At 54.1% G+C, this 16,168-nt stretch overlaps 1 protein-coding gene across 1 annotated transcript in view; it reads left to right on the top strand.

Moving 5' to 3' along the window:
• The window catches only part of ST8SIA1 (ST8 alpha-N-acetyl-neuraminide alpha-2,8-sialyltransferase 1), a 142,076-nt gene that overhangs the window by 16,227 nt on the left and 109,681 nt on the right, over positions 1 to 16,168 (top strand). Inside the window, exons 3-5 of the mRNA XM_038765330.1 lie at positions 10,892 to 10,964; positions 11,366 to 11,491; positions 11,631 to 11,683. Of these exons, the coding sequence (XP_038621258.1) occupies positions 10,892 to 10,964; positions 11,366 to 11,491; positions 11,631 to 11,683 (252 nt within the window). The remainder of the gene's footprint in view (positions 1 to 10,891; positions 10,965 to 11,365; positions 11,492 to 11,630; positions 11,684 to 16,168) is intronic.

A 16,168-nucleotide genomic window follows, 5' to 3' on the forward strand; every position in this document is an offset into this window, starting at 1 on the left:
CCGGCTCCGCCAACTGTCAGCTGCGTGACTTTGGGCAAGTCACTTCACTTCTCTGGGCCTCAGTTCCCTCATCTGGAAAATGGGGATTAAGACGGTGAGCCCCCCTTGGGACAACTTGATCACCATGTAACCTCCCCAGGGCTTAGAACAGTACTTTGCACAAAGTAAGCGCTTAATAAATGCCATTATTTATTATTATTAGTTGGGAGGGAGATGGGGAAGGAGACGGAAGATTAATCGGGGAAGGCCTCCTGGAGGAGATGTGCTCTCAGTCGACTGTGAATCAATCCATAAATGGTATTTATTTAGGGCTTGCCTTGGGCAGAGCACTGTCCTAAACACTTGTGGAAGTAATGATAATGATCATTATTATAATGGTACTTGTTAAGCCCCCTCTCAGGACGCACCTGGAGAGTTTCCAGTCCTCTACCAGTCTTGGCTATGGGAGGGAGAGTGAGGCAGAGGCCTGTCCATTCCATTCCTAGCTTGCCCAGTGGCTAGCGAGTGTCAGGCCATCGGCTACAAGCCCAAACTCCCCCGTGCCGGGCAGCAGCGGCCCGGGACAGAGTCCAGGGCGGAGACTCGAGTTGACCGCATGGAAGGCGGCAATGGTCAACCACTTCCCGATTTTTCCCAAGAAAACCCTGTGGATCCACTACCGGAATGATGGAGGATGGAGAGCGGGGCCTTCTGGGAGAGATGCGTCCGTGGCGTCGCTATGGGTCGGAGACGACTCGACGGCTTAAGACGAGACGAGACTTGTTAAGTACGTACTATGTGCAAAAGAGTGTTCTAAGCACTGGGGTCTTGTCTTATGCCATCAAGTCATTGGAAGCAGCGTGGCTCAGTGGAAAGAGCCCGGGCTTTGGAGTCAGAGGTCATGGGTTCATCATCATCATCATCAATCGTATTTATTGAGCGCTTACTATGTGCAGAGCACTGTACTAAGCACTTGGGAAGTACAAATTGGCAACATATAGAGACAGTCCCTACCCAACAGTGGGCTCACAGTCTAAAAGGGGGAGACAGGGAACAAAACCAAACATACTAACAAAATAAAATAAATAGAATAGATATGTACAAATAAAATAAATAATTAAATAAATAGAGTAATAGAAGCGGGTTCAAATCCTGGCTCCCCCACATGTCTGCTGTGTGACCTTGGGCAAGTCATTTAACTTCTCTGAGCCTCAGTTACCTCATCTGTAAAATGGGGATTAAGACTGTGAGCCCCACGTGATCACCTTGTATCCCCCCATGCTTAGAACAGTGCACATAGTAAGCGCTTAACAAATGCCATTATTATTATTTTTATTTCTGACCCAAAGCAACGCCATGGATACATCTCTCCCAGAAAGCCCCACCTCCTGGGATGGATACAAGTTAAACAGGTCGGACACAGTTCCTGACCCACATGGAGTTTACAGTCTATGTCGGAGGGAGAACAGGTATTTAATCCCCATTTTGCAGGTGAGGGAACCGAGGCCCAGAGGATTCAAGTGGTTTGCCCAAGGTCACAAACCTCAGGGAAATGGTAGAGCTGGGATTCGAACCCAGGTCCTCTGACTCCCAAACCCACTCCTGGGGGACAATATAATAAAGGTGAGAGACAAGGAGCTCGAAGTCTAGAAGGGAAGAAAAACATTAACAGAAGCAGTGTGGCTTAGTGGAATGAGCCCGGGTTTGGGAGTCAGAGGACAGGGCTTCTAATCCCGGCTCCCCCACGTCTGCCGTGTGACCTTGGGCAAGTCATTTCTCTTCTCTGAGCCTCAGTGACCTCATCTGTAAAATGGGGATTAAGACTGTGAGCCCCACGAGGGACAACGTGATGACCTTGTATCCTCCCCAGTGCATAGAATAGTGCTTTGCACATAGTCAGCGCTTAACAACTGCCTTCATTATTATTATTTAAATGTTACAGCTAGGGATATGAGAGGAGGTGTCATCTTTCAGATAATGATGATGATGATAATGACGGTATTTGCTAAGCTCTTACTATGTGTCAAGCACTGTACTAAGCGCCGGGATAGGTACAAGAAGCAGCGTGGCTCAGAGAAGCAGCGTGGCTCAGTGGAAAGAGCCCGGGCTTTGGAGTCAGAATTCATGGGTTCAAATCCCGGCTCCGCCAGCTGTCAGCTGTGTGCCTTTGGGCCAGTCACTTCACTTCTCTGGGCCTCAGTTACCTCATCTGTAAAATGGGGATTAAGGCTGTGAGCCCCACGTGGGACAACCTGATCACCTTGAAACCTCCCAGCACTTAGAACAGTACTTGGCACACAGTAAGCGCTTAATAAATGCCATTATTATTATTGTTATTGTTACAAGCTAATCAAGTTGGACTCCTTCCCTGTCCCACAAGGCGTTCAGTCAGTCAATCGGCCAGTCGAACGTATTTATTGAGCGCTTACTGTGTGCAGAGCTAAGCATTGGGGACAGTACAATACAACGACAAATAGACACATTTCCTGCCCCCAACGAGCCGACAGCCTAGAACGGGGGAGACAGACATGAATAGAAATAAATGAAAGACAGATCTGGATATAAGAGGGGTGGGGCAGGGAGGGAGGATCAAAATATCAAATGATGGCATTTGTTAAGCGCTTACTATGTGCAAAGCACTGTTCTAAGCGCTGGGGGATGAATAAAGGGAGCGAGTCAGGGTGACGCAGAAGGGAGTGGGAGAAGAAGAAAGGGAGGCTTAGTCAGGGAAGGCCTCTTGGAGGAGATGGGCCTCCAGTAAGGCTTTGAACGGGGGGGGACAGTCATCGTCTGTGGGATGTGAGGAGGGAGGCCATTCCAGGCCAGAGGCTGGTCGGCAGTGAGGTGGACGAAATCAAGGTCCCGTGAGAAGGTTAGCATTAGAAGAGCAAGTGTGGGGTCTCACAGTCTTAATCCCCATTCTATAGATGAGGCAACTGAGGCCCAGAAAAATTAAGCGACTTGCCCAAGTTCACACGGCCGACAAGCGGCAGAACCGAGATGAGAACCCAAGTTTTTTTTTTTTTTGATGGCATTTATTAAGCGCTTACTATGTGTAAAGCACCGTTCTAAGCGCTGGGGGGGTTACAAGGTGACCAGGTTGTCCCACGGGGGCCTCACAGTCTTCATCCCCATTTTACAGATGAGATAACTGAGGCCCAGGGAAGCGAAGTGACTTGCCCAAAGTCACCCAGCTGACAATTGGCAGAGCTGGGATTCGAACCCATGACCTCCGACTCCAAAGCCCGGGCTCTTTCCACTGAGCCACGCTGCTTCCCCGCACGGGCTGTACCCATTAGGCCGCGGTGCTGCCCTGTGAAAGGGGAGGGACTTCAGTGACAGAGGGGATGAGAACCGGGCTCACCGACTAAGCTGGGGAGGAATGAAGGATGTGAGCTGGGCTGTCGTGGGAGAAGAGAGTGGAAATTCATGCTAAACTTGGAGAAGGACGGGCAACCTTTGATGGGTTCTGAGTAGTAGAATGAGGTGACAGAATTATCCGGGCAGCAGAGTGAAATATGGACTGGAGTGGGGAGAGGCAGGAAGCAGCGAGGACCTGGGTTCTAATTCCAGCCCCGCCACATCAATCAATCAATCGTATGTATTGAGCGCTTACTGTGTGCAGAGCACTGTACCAAGCGCTTGGGAAGTACAAGTTGGCAACATATAGAGACAGTCCCTACCCAACAGTGGGCTCACAGTCTCAAAGTCTGCCACATGTCTGCTGGGTCCCTTCACTTCTCTGGGCCTCAGTTCCCTCACCTGTCAAATGGGGACGAAGAAGAGCGTGAGCCCCGTGTGGGACGGGAACTGTGCCCAACCCGATTAACTTGCATTCATTCATTCATTCAATCATATTTATTGAGCGCTTACTGTGAGCAGAGCACTGTACTAAGCGCTTGGGAAGTACAAGTTGGCAACATATAGAGACAGTCCCTACCCAACAGTGGGCTCACAGTCTAAAAGTCTGCCACATGTCTGCTGGGTCCCTTCACTTCTCTGGGCCTCAGTTCCCTCACCTGTCAAATGGGGACGAAGAGCGTGAGCCCCGTGTGGGACGGGAACTGTGCCCAACCCGATTAACTTGCATTCATTCATTCATTCAATCGTATTTATTGAGCGCCTACTGTGTGCAGAGCACTGTACTAAGTGCTTGAAAGTACAAGTTGGCAACATATAGAGACAGTCCCTACCCAACCGTTGGCTCACAGTCTAAAAGTCTGCCACATGTCTGCTGGGTGACCTTGGGCAAGTCCCTTCACTTCTCTGGGCCTCAGTTCCCTCACCTGTCAAATGGGGATGAAGAGCGTGAGCCCCGTGTGGGACGGGAACGGTGCCCAGCCCGCTTAACTTGCATTCATTCATTCATTCAATCGTATTTATTGAGCGCTTACTGTGTGCAGAGCACTGTACTAAGCGCTTGGGAAGTACAAGTTGGTCCCTACCCAACAGTGGGCTCACAGTCTAGTCACAGTCACGGGCTCCCTGGGGTTGCATCTACCCCAGTGCTTAAAACAGGGCTTGGCACATAGTGAGTGCTTAGCAAATATCATCATCATTATGATTATTTTATATAAAATATTAAATAAAAATATATTGTTATGATTATGATCCTTATGCCAGCGAGGAGTCTGACACAGTAGTCCTGGTAGATTAGGACAAATACTTGGAAACAGTCTGGATGGAGAGAGAGGAAGGGGAGCTTTTTGGAAATGTTGGGAAGAAAAAACTGAGGGGATTTCATGGCTGACTGAATATGGGAGCTGAATGAGACGGCGGAGGGGCAAGGATAATAATAATAATGATGCCATTTATTAAGCGCTTACTATATGCCAAGCACTGTTCTAAGCACTGGGGAGGTTACAAGGTGATCAGGTTGTCCCATGGGGGGGCTCACACTCTTAATCCCCATTTTACAGATGAGGTAACTGAGTCACAGAGAAGTGAAGTGACTTGCCCAAAGTCACACAGCTGACAAGTGGCGGAGCTGGGATTTGAACCCATGACCTCTGACTCCAAAGCTGGCGCTCTTTCGCCTGAGCCATGCTGCTTCTCTGGTTGCTGGCTTGAGTGACGGTGGTGTTAAGTGTGGTTGGGTCATTCCAGAGTAATAATAATAATTGAATAGCAGAATAATATCATCATCATCAATCGTATTTATTGAGCACTTACTATGTGCAGAGCACTGTCTAAGCACTTGGGAAGTACAAATTGGCAACATATAGAGACAGTCCCTACCTAACAGTGGGCTCACAGTCTAAAAGGGGGAGACAGAGAACAAAACCAAACATACTAACAAAATAAAATAAATAGAATAGATATGTACAAGTAATATTACTTTAATATTTAATATTACTATAATATTCACATTAATGTCTGTCTTCCCCTTCTGGCCTGTGAGCTCCTTGTCTTGTCTTGTGCCGTCGAGTCATCTCCCAGGCCTTCCCAGACTGAGCCCCCTTTTTCCTCTCCTCCTCCCCATTCCCCCCGCCCTACCTCCTTCCCCTCCCCACAGCACCTGTATATATGTATGTACAGATTTATTACCCTATTTATTTTACCTGTGCATATTTACTATTCTATTTATTTTGTTAGTCATGTGCATCTAGCTTTATTTCTTTTCGTTCTGCCGACCTGACACCTGTCCACATGTTTTGTTTTGTCGTCTGTCTCCCCCTTCTAGACTGTGAGCCCGTTGTTGGGTTGGGACCGTCTCTAGATGTTCCCGACTTGTACTTTCCCAAGCGCTTAGTACAGTGCTCTGCACACAGTCAGCGCTCAATAAATACAATTGAATGAATGAATCTCTGACGCATAGCGATGCCACGGACGCATCTCTCCTAGAAGGCCCCGCTCTCCATCCGCCATCGTTCCGGTAGTGGATCCACTGAGTTTTCTTGGGAAAAATTGGGAAGTGGTTGACCATCGCCGCCTTCCGCGCAGTCAACTCGAGTCTCCGCCCTGGACTCTGTCCCGGGCCGCTGCTGCCCGGCACGGGGGAGTTTTGGCTTGTAGCCGATGGCCTGACACTCGCTAGCCACTGGGCAAGCTAGGAATGGACTGGACAGGCCTCGGCTTCACTCTCCCTCCCGTAGCCGAGACTGGTAGAGGACCAGAAACTCTTCAGGTGCTACCCTGACAGGGGGTAAGCTCCTGATGGGCAGGGAACATATCTGCTATTTAATAATAATAATAATAATAATGACATTTGTTAAGTGCTTACTATGTGCATAGCACTGTTCTAAGCTCTGGGGAGGCTACAAGGTGATCAAGTTGTCCCACGGGGGGCTCACAGTCAATCCGCATTTTACAGATGAGGGAACTGAAGCACAGAGAAGTTAAATGACTTGCCCAAAGTCACACAGCTGGCAATTGACGGAGCCGGGATTTGAACCCACGACCACTGACTCCAAAGCCCGGGCTCTTTCCACCGAACCACGCTTATTTCTGCTGTACTGTAGTCTCCCAAGCGCTTTTAATGGATTGCGCCCAGGCGTAGGTGTCGGAAGGTCGTGGGTTCTAATCCCAGCTCTGCCCCTTGTCTGCTGTGTGATCTTGGACAAGTCACTTCACTTCTCCCAGCCTCAGTGACCTCATCTGTTAAACGGGGATCGGGACTGTGAGCCCCACATGGGACTGGGACTGTCTTCAACCCAATTTGATTGTATCCACCCCAGCGCTTAGTACGGTGGCTGGCAGACAGTAAGCACTTAACAAATGCCCCAATTGTTATTAATTATTATTATTAAGTGTTCAATAAATACAACTGATTGATCGATCGATGGATTGATCCATAAGGGCAGAGATCATACTATTATTTCTTCTGGATGTTCCCAACTGCCTAATTGTTGTCTTAGGGGGTGGGCAGGATGGTGGCTTCCACTTAATAATTGTATTTATTGAGCGCTCACTGTGTGCAGAGCCCTGTACTGAGCATTTGGGAGCAGACAGAAGAGCAATAGACACATACGGAGAAGCAGCCTGGCTCAGTGGAAAAAGCCTGGGCTTTGGAGTCAGAGGTTATGGGTTCAAATCCCGGCTCCGCCAAGTGTCAGCTGTGTGACTTTGGACAAGTCACTTCACTTCTCTGGGACTCAGTTCCCTCATCTGTAAAATGGGGATTAAGACTGTGAGCCCCCCGTGGGACAACCTGATCACCTTGTAACCTCCCCAGCGCTTAGAACAGTGCTTTGCACATAGTAAGCACTTAATAAACGCCATTATCATTATTATTATTATCATTATTATTATTATTATTATTCCCTCACCCCAACGAGATTCCAGTCTAGAGCAGGAGGGAGACATTAATATAAATAAATTACAGATAATGTAAGTGCCCAGTCCAGCGTTCTATATATGCAGACACTCAGCACAGTGATTCACACTTCGATACTGATCGTATTTATTAAATACTTATTAAATAATAATATTAATAATGGTATTTGTTAAGTGCTTGCTGTGTGCCAGGGCACTGTTCTAAGCACTGGGGGAGCTACAAGGTAATTGGGCTGCCCACACGGGACTCACAGTCTTAATCCCCATTTTCCAGATGAGGGAACTGAGGCCCAGAGAATTGAAGGGACTTGCCCAAGGCCACACAGCCGACAAGTGGCGGAGCCGGGATTAGAAGCCACGACCTTCTAGACTGTGAGCCCGCTGTTGGGTAGGGACCGTCTCTATATGTGGCCGACTTGTACTTCCCAAGCGCTCAGTACAGTGCTCTGCACACTAGTAAGCGCTCAGTAAATACGATTGAATGAATGAATGACCTTCTGACTTCCAAGCCAGGGCTCTAGCCACTAGGCCACGCTGCTTCTCTAGAGGCCATCTTCTCTCATGCCGCTTCTGCTAAATGCCAACTGCTGTGCTAAGCACTGGGGTAGATTCAAGATAATCAGGTTGAATGATCTGATTCCCCATCCCATCCCCATCCCAGGGCGGGCTCCCATTCTAAGAGGGAGGTGTTGGGGGGTGGAGGGGAGGGGGCTTTGTGTCTCCCAGACTGAGCCCCCCACTTTTCCTCCTCTCCCACTCCCCTCTGCGTCCCCCTGACTCTCTCTCCCTTTGCTCTTCCCCCCTCCCAGCCCAGCACCACTCATTTCCTTAGCTGTCAACTTATTTATTACTCTTCACGTCTGTCTCACCCCATCTAGACTGTAACCTCGTTATGGAAAGGGATTGTCACTGTTTATTGCAGTATTGGACTTTCCCCAGAGCTTTGCACAGTGCTCTGCTGCCCAGCCCTGGAATACTGTCCCCTGATGGGCCGCTAAGGAGGGAGGGAGGCCGGGCGAGGGAGAGAGGGAGGAAGGGAGGGAGGAAGGGAGGAAGGGAGGGAGGGAGGAAGGGAGGGAGGAAGGGAGGAAGGAAGGAAGGAGGGAGGGAAGGAAGGAGGGAAGGAAGGAAGGAAGGAAGGAAGGAAGGAAGGAAGGAAGGGAGGGAGGGAAGAAGGGAGGGAGGAAGCGAGGAAGGGAGGAAGGAAGGAAGGAAGGAGGAAAGAAGGAAGAAGGAGGGAGGAAAGGAAGGGAGGAAAGAAGGAAGGAAAGAAGGAAGGAAGGAAGGAAGGAAGGAAGGAAGGAAGGAAGGAAGGAGGGAGGGAAGGAGGGAAGGAAGCAGGGAAGGAAGCCGGGAGGGAAGGAAGGAAGGAAGGAGTGGGGAAGGAAGGTGAGAGGGAAGGAAGGAAGGAAGGAAGGAAGGAAGGAAGGAAGGAAGGAAGGAAGGAAGGAAGGAAGGGGGGAAGGAAGCAGGGAAGGAAGGAAGGAAGGGGGGAGGGAAGGAAGAAAGGAGTGGGGAAGGAAGCAAGGAAGGGGGGAGAAAGGAAGGAAGGAGTAGGGAGGGAAAGTGAGAGGGAAGGAAGGAAGGAGTGGGGAAGGAAGCAAGGAAGGGGGGAGAAAGGAAGGAAGGAGTGGGGAAGGAAGGTAAGAGGGAAGGAAGGAAGGAAGGGAGGAAGGGAGGAAGGAAGGAAGGAAGGGGGAAGGAAGGAGGGGAGGAAGGAAGGAAGGGGGAAGGAAGGAGGGGAGGAAGGAAGGAAGGGGGAAGGAAGGAGGGAGGGAAGGAAGAAAGGAAGGGAGGAAGGAGGGAAGGAAGGGGGAAGGAAGGAGGGAAGGAAGGAAGGGGGGAAGGAAGAAGGGAGGGAGGAAGCGAGGAAGGGAGGAAGGAAGGAAGGAAGGAGGAAAGAAGGAAGGAAGAAGGAGGGAGGAAAGGAAGGGAGGAAAGAAGGAAGGAAAGAAGGAAGGAAGGAAGGAAGGAAGGAAGGAAGGAAGGAGGGAAGGAGGGAAGGAAGCAGGGAAGGAAGCCGGGAAGGAAGGAAGGAAGGAAGGAGTGGGGAAGGAAGGTGAGAGGGAAGGAAGGAAGGAAGGAAGGAAGGAAGGAAGGAAGGAAGGAAGGAAGGAAGGGGGGAAGGAAGCAGGGAAGGAAGCCGGGAGGGAAGGAAGGAAGGGGGGAGGGAAGGAAGAAAGGAGTGGGGAAGGAAGCAAGGAAGGGGGGAGAAAGGAAGGAAGGAGTAGGGAGGGAAGGTGAGAGGGAAGGAAGGAAGGAGTGGGGAAGGAAGCAAGGAAGGGGGGAGAAAGGAAGGAAGGAGTGGGGAAGGAAGGTAAGAGGGAAGGAAGGAAGGAAGGGAGGAAGGGAGGAAGGAAGGAAGGAAGGGGGAAGGAAGGAGGGGAGGAAGGAAGGAAGGGGGAAGGAAGGAGGGGAGGAAGGAAGGAAGGGGGAAGGAAGGAGGGAGGGAAGGAAGAAAGGAAGGGAGGAAGGAGGGAAGGAAGGGGGAAGGAAGGAGGGAAGGAAGGAAGGGGGGAAGGAAGCAGGGAAGGAAGCTGGGAGGGAAGGAAGGAAGGGGGGAGGGAAGGAAGAAAGGAGTGGGGAAGGAAGCAAGGAAGGGGAGAGAAAGGAAGGAAGGAGTAGGGAGGGAAGGTGAGAGGGAAGGAAGGAAGGAGTGGGGAAGGAAGCAAGGAAGGGGGGAGAAAGGAAGGAAGGGGGGAGGGAAGGAAGAAAGGAGTGGGGAAGGAAGCAAGGAAGGGGAGAGAAAGGAAGGAAGGAGTAGGGAGGGAAGGTGAGAGGGAAGGAAGGAAGGAGTGGGGAAGGAAGCAAGGAAGGGGGGAGAAAGGAAGGAAGGAGTGGGGAAGGAAGGTAAGAGGGAAGGAAGGAAGGAAGGGAGGAAGGGAGGAAGGAAGGAAGGAAGGAAGGGGGAAGGAAGGAGGGGAGGAAGGAAGGAAGGGGGAAGGAAGGAGGGGAGGAAGGAAGAAAGGAAGGGAAGAAGGAGGGAAGGAAGGGGGAAGGAAGGAGGGAGGGAAGGAAGAAAGGAAGGAAGGAAGGAAGGAAGAAGGGAAGGAAAGGGGGAGGGGGGAAGGAATGAAGGCAAGAGGGAAGGAAGGAAGAAAGGAGGGAAGGAGGGAAGGAAGGAGGGAGTGGGAAGAAAGTAAGGAGGGGGGAAGACGGGGAAGGAGAAAGGGAAAAAAGGAGAAGGAGGCGGAGGGGAAGAAGGGGAAGAGAGGAGGGGAAGAGGAGGAGGACGAGGAGGGGAAGAGGGGAAGGGCTGAAGAGGAGGAGGAGGAGGGGAAGAGGAGGGAGAGGAGGAGGAGGAGGCGGTGGAGTAGGAGGAGTAGAAGGATGGTGAGGCTGGGGGGGCGGGTCCCTGGGCGGGCTCGGGGCTCGGGGCTCGGGGGCTGCGGCACAGGCGGCGGGGAGCGGCGGGAGGAGGGAGCAGGGACGAGGGAGGAGGAGAGGAGGGGGAGGAGGAGGACGGAGAGTCGTCTCCTCCGCCGACCGACCGACCGACCGACGGACAGACTAGAGACAGGCACAGGCTGAGACGCACACAGACACAGGCACAGAGACAGACAGGCAGGCAGGCAGGCAGGCAGGGCCGAGCAGGGCAGCGCCAAGAGCCGCTAATTCCTCCCGCCCGGGTCCCCAGCTGGACAATCCGAAGGCACCAAAAGGCCGCCGAGGCCTGCGGGCGGTGGGGGGACCGACGGCCCTGTCTGGCTGTGTGTGTCTGTGTGTCTGTGTCTGTCTGTGTCTGTGTCGGTGTGGGAGTGTGCGGGTCTTGTGTAGGCCGGCCCGGGGGGGTGGGAAGGAGGGAGTGTGTGTGTCTGTGAGTGTGTGTCTGTGTGTCTGCGTGTGTGTGTCCGTGTCTGAGTGTGAGCGTCTGTGTGCGCGTTTCTCTGTGTGTGTGTCTTTGTGTGTGTGTCCATGTCTCTGTGTGTCTGTGTGAGCGTGTGACTGTCTGTGTGCTTGTGCGTGTGACTGTGTATCTGCGTGTCTCTGTGTGTGAGTGTGTGTGTGTGTGTGTGTGTGTGTGTGTGTGAGCGAGCGAGCGAGCGCGTGGGCGTGATCGGATGGAGACCCCGGCTCCCCGCCGCCCGGGCCCGGACCCCCGACCCTGAAGCCCCCCATCCGCCCGGTGCCCCCCACCGCCCGGCGCGCCCCCCGCCCGCTCGCCCGCCCGCCCCGAGGGCCGGGGGATGGTGGAGCTCCGGGGTCCCCGTCGGTGTCGGTGGTGGTGGGCGTGTCGGTGGCGGCCCCGGGGTCCGGGGGCGGGGGCGGGGGCGCTGGGGGGCCTGGCGCTGCTGCTGCTGCTGCTGCTGCTGCTGCCCGGCGGGCCCGACCCCCGGACCCCCGACCCCCGGGCCCTCCTCGGGGACCTCGCACAGACCCGGCACCGGCCGCCCTGGGCCCCCAACGGGACCGCACGAGCGCAGTTCCGGTAAGACCCCCCTCCCCAGGCCCCAGGCCCCAGACCCATCCCTGTCCCCCACTCCCATCCCCCTTCCCACACCCCCATCCCCAGCACTCCCATCCCTGTCCTCCCACTCCCATCCCCCATCCCCCACTCCCATCCTCATCCCCCATTCCCCGCACTCCCATCCCTATTCCCCATGCCCCGTCCTCCTCCCCGGCTCCTCTCCGTCTTTCCCCACCGGCCCTGCTCCCCCTCTGCCCTTCCTGACTCTTTTCCTTTTCTCCCCTTTGCCCTTCCCTCTCCCTTTCTCCCCTCTGCCCTTCTCTCCCCTTTCTCTTTCTTCTCCCTTTCTTCCCTACGCAACTCTCCCTTCTCTTCTCCCCTGGCCCTTCCTAGCTCTTTTCCCTCTCTCCCCTTCTCTTTCTTCTTCCTTTCTTTCTCCCCTGCCTTTCCTCTCCCCTACCCTTTCTTCTCCTTTTCTCCCCTACCCTTCTCTCCCCCTGGCTTCCTGGCTCTTTTCCCTTTCACCCCTACCCTCCTGTCCCCCTATCCTTTTCCCTCCCTCTCTCTTCTCCCCTTTCCTCTCCCTGTGCTTTCCCCCTTCTCTTTCTTCTCCCTCTTTTCCCTACCTCTCTTCTCCCTTTCTCCCCTTCCCTTCTCCTCCTTCTCTTTCTCCTCCCTTTCTCCCCTGCCCTTCTCCCCTTTCTGTTTCTTCTCCCTCTCTCTCCCCTACACCTTCTCCTCTCTTTCTCCCCTGCCCCCCTCCTCCTCTTCTCCCTTTCTCCCGGACCCTGCTCTGTCTTCTCTTCTCCCTGGCCCTTCCTGGCTCTTTTCCCTTTCTCCCCTTCTCTTTCTTCCTTTCTCTCCCCTACCTTTCTCTCCCCTACCCTTTCATCTCCTTTTCTCCCCTACCCTTCTCTCCCCCTGGCTTCCTGGTTCTTTTCCCTTCTCCCCTACCCTTCTCTCCCCCTGGCTTCCTGGCTCTTTCCCGTTTCTACCCTACCCTTCTCTCCCTCTATCCTTTCCCCTCCCTCTCCCTCTCCCTCCTCCCCTTTCCTCTCCCTTTCTCACTGTCCTTTCCCCCTTCTCTTTCTTCTCCCTCTTTTCCCTACCCTCTCTTCTCCCTTTCTCCCCTGCCCTTCTCCCCTTTCTCTTTCTCCCCCCCCACAAGTTCTCCTCTTTCTCCCCTTCCCTTCTCCTCCTTCTTTTTTCCTCCCTTTCTCCCCTTTCTCTTTCTTCCCCCTCTCTCTCCCCTACACCTTTTCCTCTCTCCCCTGCCCCTCTCCTCCTTTTCTTTCTTCTCCCTTTCTCCCCGATCCAGCTCCGTCTTCTCTTCTCTTCTCTTCTCCCCTGGCCCTTCCTGGCTCTTTTCCCTTTCTCCCCTTCTCTTTCTTCTTCCTTTCTCCCCTGCCCTTCGCCCCCTTCTCTTTCCTCTCCCTTTCTCGCCTGTCCTTCTCCCCCTTCTCTTTCCTCTCCCTTTCTCCCCTGCCCTTCTCTCCGTTCTCTTCTCCCGTGGCCCTTCTCTGCTCTTCTCCCTTTCTCCCCTGCCCTTCTTCCCCTTCTCTTCCCCCCGCCCCCCAGCCCTTCTCTGCTCTTCTCCCTCTCTCCCCTAGCCCTTCTCCCCCGGCCCTTCTCTGCTCTTCTCCCTCTCTCCCCTACCCTTTCCTTTCCTATCCCTTTCTCCCCTGCCCTTCTCTTCTCCCCCCCTGCCCTTCTCTGCTCTTCTCCCTCTCTCCCTCAGCCCTTCTCCCCCAGACCTACCCAGCTCTTCTCCTCTTTCTCCCAATACCCTTCTCCCCCTGCCTTTCTCTGCTCTTCTCCCTTTCTCCCAGTACCCTTCTCCCCCTGCGGTTCTTTGCTGTCCTCCCTTTCTCCCAATACCCTTCTCCCCCTTCCATTCTCTGCTCTTTTTTTCCTTTTCTCCCCTTCCCCACGTCCCCTGGCCCTTCTCCCTCTGCCTTCCCCTGCCTTCCCTCCATCCCTCCCTCCCTCCCTCCTTCTTTTTTCCACCCCCTGTCCCGTCCTGTCCCCCCGTCCCTCTCCCCATCTCCTTACCCCTCCTCAAATTCCCTTCTTGCCCCCTTCCTGGCTCCCCACCCCCGCCCACCATTTCCTTCCTCGTTTCCCATTCTTTTCCTTCTTCTTTTCCTTCTTCTTCTTCTTCTTCTTCTTCTTCCCCTGCACCATCGCCCACCCAGCCCCCTCTCCCTTTCCCGCCCCCGCCCCGGGAGAGGATGTCCGCTTGGCAGGGAGCCCCAGCCCCCACTGGATGGCTGACACGGGGACAGTACTTTTCCCAACCTCGGTCCCTTGCCCATTCTCCCCTCGGCCGCCCCAGAGATGTGGACTTGGTCGGCGGCTGGACTGGGCCAGGCCGGAGGTGGGGGCTCTCCCCATCCTGATGTGTGCGTCCTCAAAGGACATCTGCTGCTGGCTTTGTTCCCTCTTTTCTTACAGAGGGAGAGGGAGATGGTCAGTCTCGTTGTTTCTGAGTCTGGGGTCATTCATTCATTCATTCAATCGTATTTATTGAGAGCTTACTGTGCGCGGAGCACTGGACTAAGGGTTTCTGGGGGGAGAGGTCCGCCTATTCCCCTCTTGTTCCCAGTTTGGGGTTCCAAGTTGAGGAGTGGGAAGACTCCCTGGGATTCCAGCCGCAGCCCGGGCCCGGGGGTAAGGGAGGGTTGGGGGGTCGGTGGTCTTGCCCACTCCAGAAGCCGGCTCGGGCGACCTACAGGGTGAGCCTACAGAGGCCTGGAGGTCTTCCTCTTTGCCCTCTGACCCCCGGCCCCTCCGCATTCACAAGGGGCAGGCCGCGACGGCGGTGCAGTTACAGCAGGCCGGAATAATAATAATAATGATGGCATTTATTAACCGCTTACCATGTGCAAAGCACTGTTCTAAACGCTGGGGAGGTTACAAGGATGCAAACCAGACTGCCAGGGTTGCTCCACAGCCAACCTGGGTTTTGGAGGGAGGGAGATATCGGGGGCACCCGGGGTAGGGTGGGCTGCATCCCGTGCTCTCCCCCCACCAAAGTGCAGCCTCTGGGTGGGGGACAGGAGGGGCCACCGCAAAACTGACCCGAGGTGGGCGGCGGGGGAGGATCCGCGTAGCCCCCCTCCTCCTCTCCCCCCATCGGTTACTGAGGAATTGAGATCATTTATTTGCCTTTCTGGAAACATCTGGCTTTCTCCCCTTCCAACCGGTTTTCTGCCCCCCTCCTCTTGCTAACACCCAGAGGCAAGGTCACCCAGGCAGCCCCGGGTGTCTTTTTTGTTTGTTTTTTGGAGAAAGGAGACAGAAACCTGGATGGCAGGGCCCTTGGCCGGAGCCAAGCAGGGCCGGCTGTGGGAAACAGGCCAGTTGCCCTCAAAAGCCCCCATTGTCCCTCGTGTCTGCAGGAAGGTCACGGAGACCTGAGGTGTTGGACCCGAACTCACCCGCGTGAGCCTTGGGGCGGGGGGGGTGCTCGCACACACGTACACACATGCACACACGACACGCGCCTGCACCGGCCCCCCACACGCAAACACACACACACGGCTCCGGACTTCCTTATCCACATCACCAGGTTCTCCTCCGCTTCACATCACTGGCTTCTCCTCCGCTTCTCTGTGAAACAGAGAGCATTTCAGGCGACAGAAGGGCGAAGCGTAATAGCCTACCCCGATTCTGTGTATTTTTTTAAATGGTCCTCGCTAAGCACCTACCACGGGCCGGGCACTGTGCTAAGCGTCGGAAGAGATACAGGCTAATCGGGTCGGACACAGTCCCCGTCCCACGTGGGTGGGGATCACCCGTTTTACTGATGAGGGGCCTGAGGCCCGGGGAGTGAAGTGACTTGCCCAGGATAACGCAGCGGGCAAGTGGCGGAGCCGGGAATTAGAACCCGGGTCCTTCCGACTCCCGGGCTCTAGCCACTAGGCCACGGGGCTTCTCGAAGGTTGAAAGAGGCCCTTCTTTGGTGCATGAAGGGGAAAATCTGCACCAGAGAGACTCCTCTCAGCTGGCAAGGAGACAGTGAAGGAGAAAAGGCTTCCTTCCGTATGGGGAGAGGCAGGCCGATCTCTTGAGATTCAAAGTGCGTGTGCTTGACTATCTCTGGCTACTGTCTGTGACTAAAGGGGAGAGAGGCATATTGAGGCAGCTGTTTTTCTCTGGAGCCGTGGAGAGAAAGCCCTGTCCTACTGTGCGTTGGCGGGTACCTCTGCACACAGTAAGCGCTCAATAAATATGATTGATGATGATGGTGATGACGATCTCCACATATATGTGCAGCACTGGTATCGGTTTAGCTGGTAATAATAATAGTAATAGTAATAATTACGGTATTCGTTAAGCGCTTATTATGCCAAGCGCTGGCCTGAGCGCCGGGGGTAGATACAAGGTCGTCAGGCTGGGGCTCACGGTCTTCATCCCCATTTGACAGATGAGGTCACTGAGGTACAGAGAAGTGAAGCGGCTTGCCCAAGGTCACACAGAAAGGCAAGGGCCAGAGCCGGGATG

The sequence above is a fragment of the Tachyglossus aculeatus genome, chromosome 2 (assembly GCF_015852505.1).
Source record: "Tachyglossus aculeatus isolate mTacAcu1 chromosome 2, mTacAcu1.pri, whole genome shotgun sequence".
Lineage (NCBI taxonomy): Eukaryota > Metazoa > Chordata > Mammalia > Monotremata > Tachyglossidae > Tachyglossus > Tachyglossus aculeatus.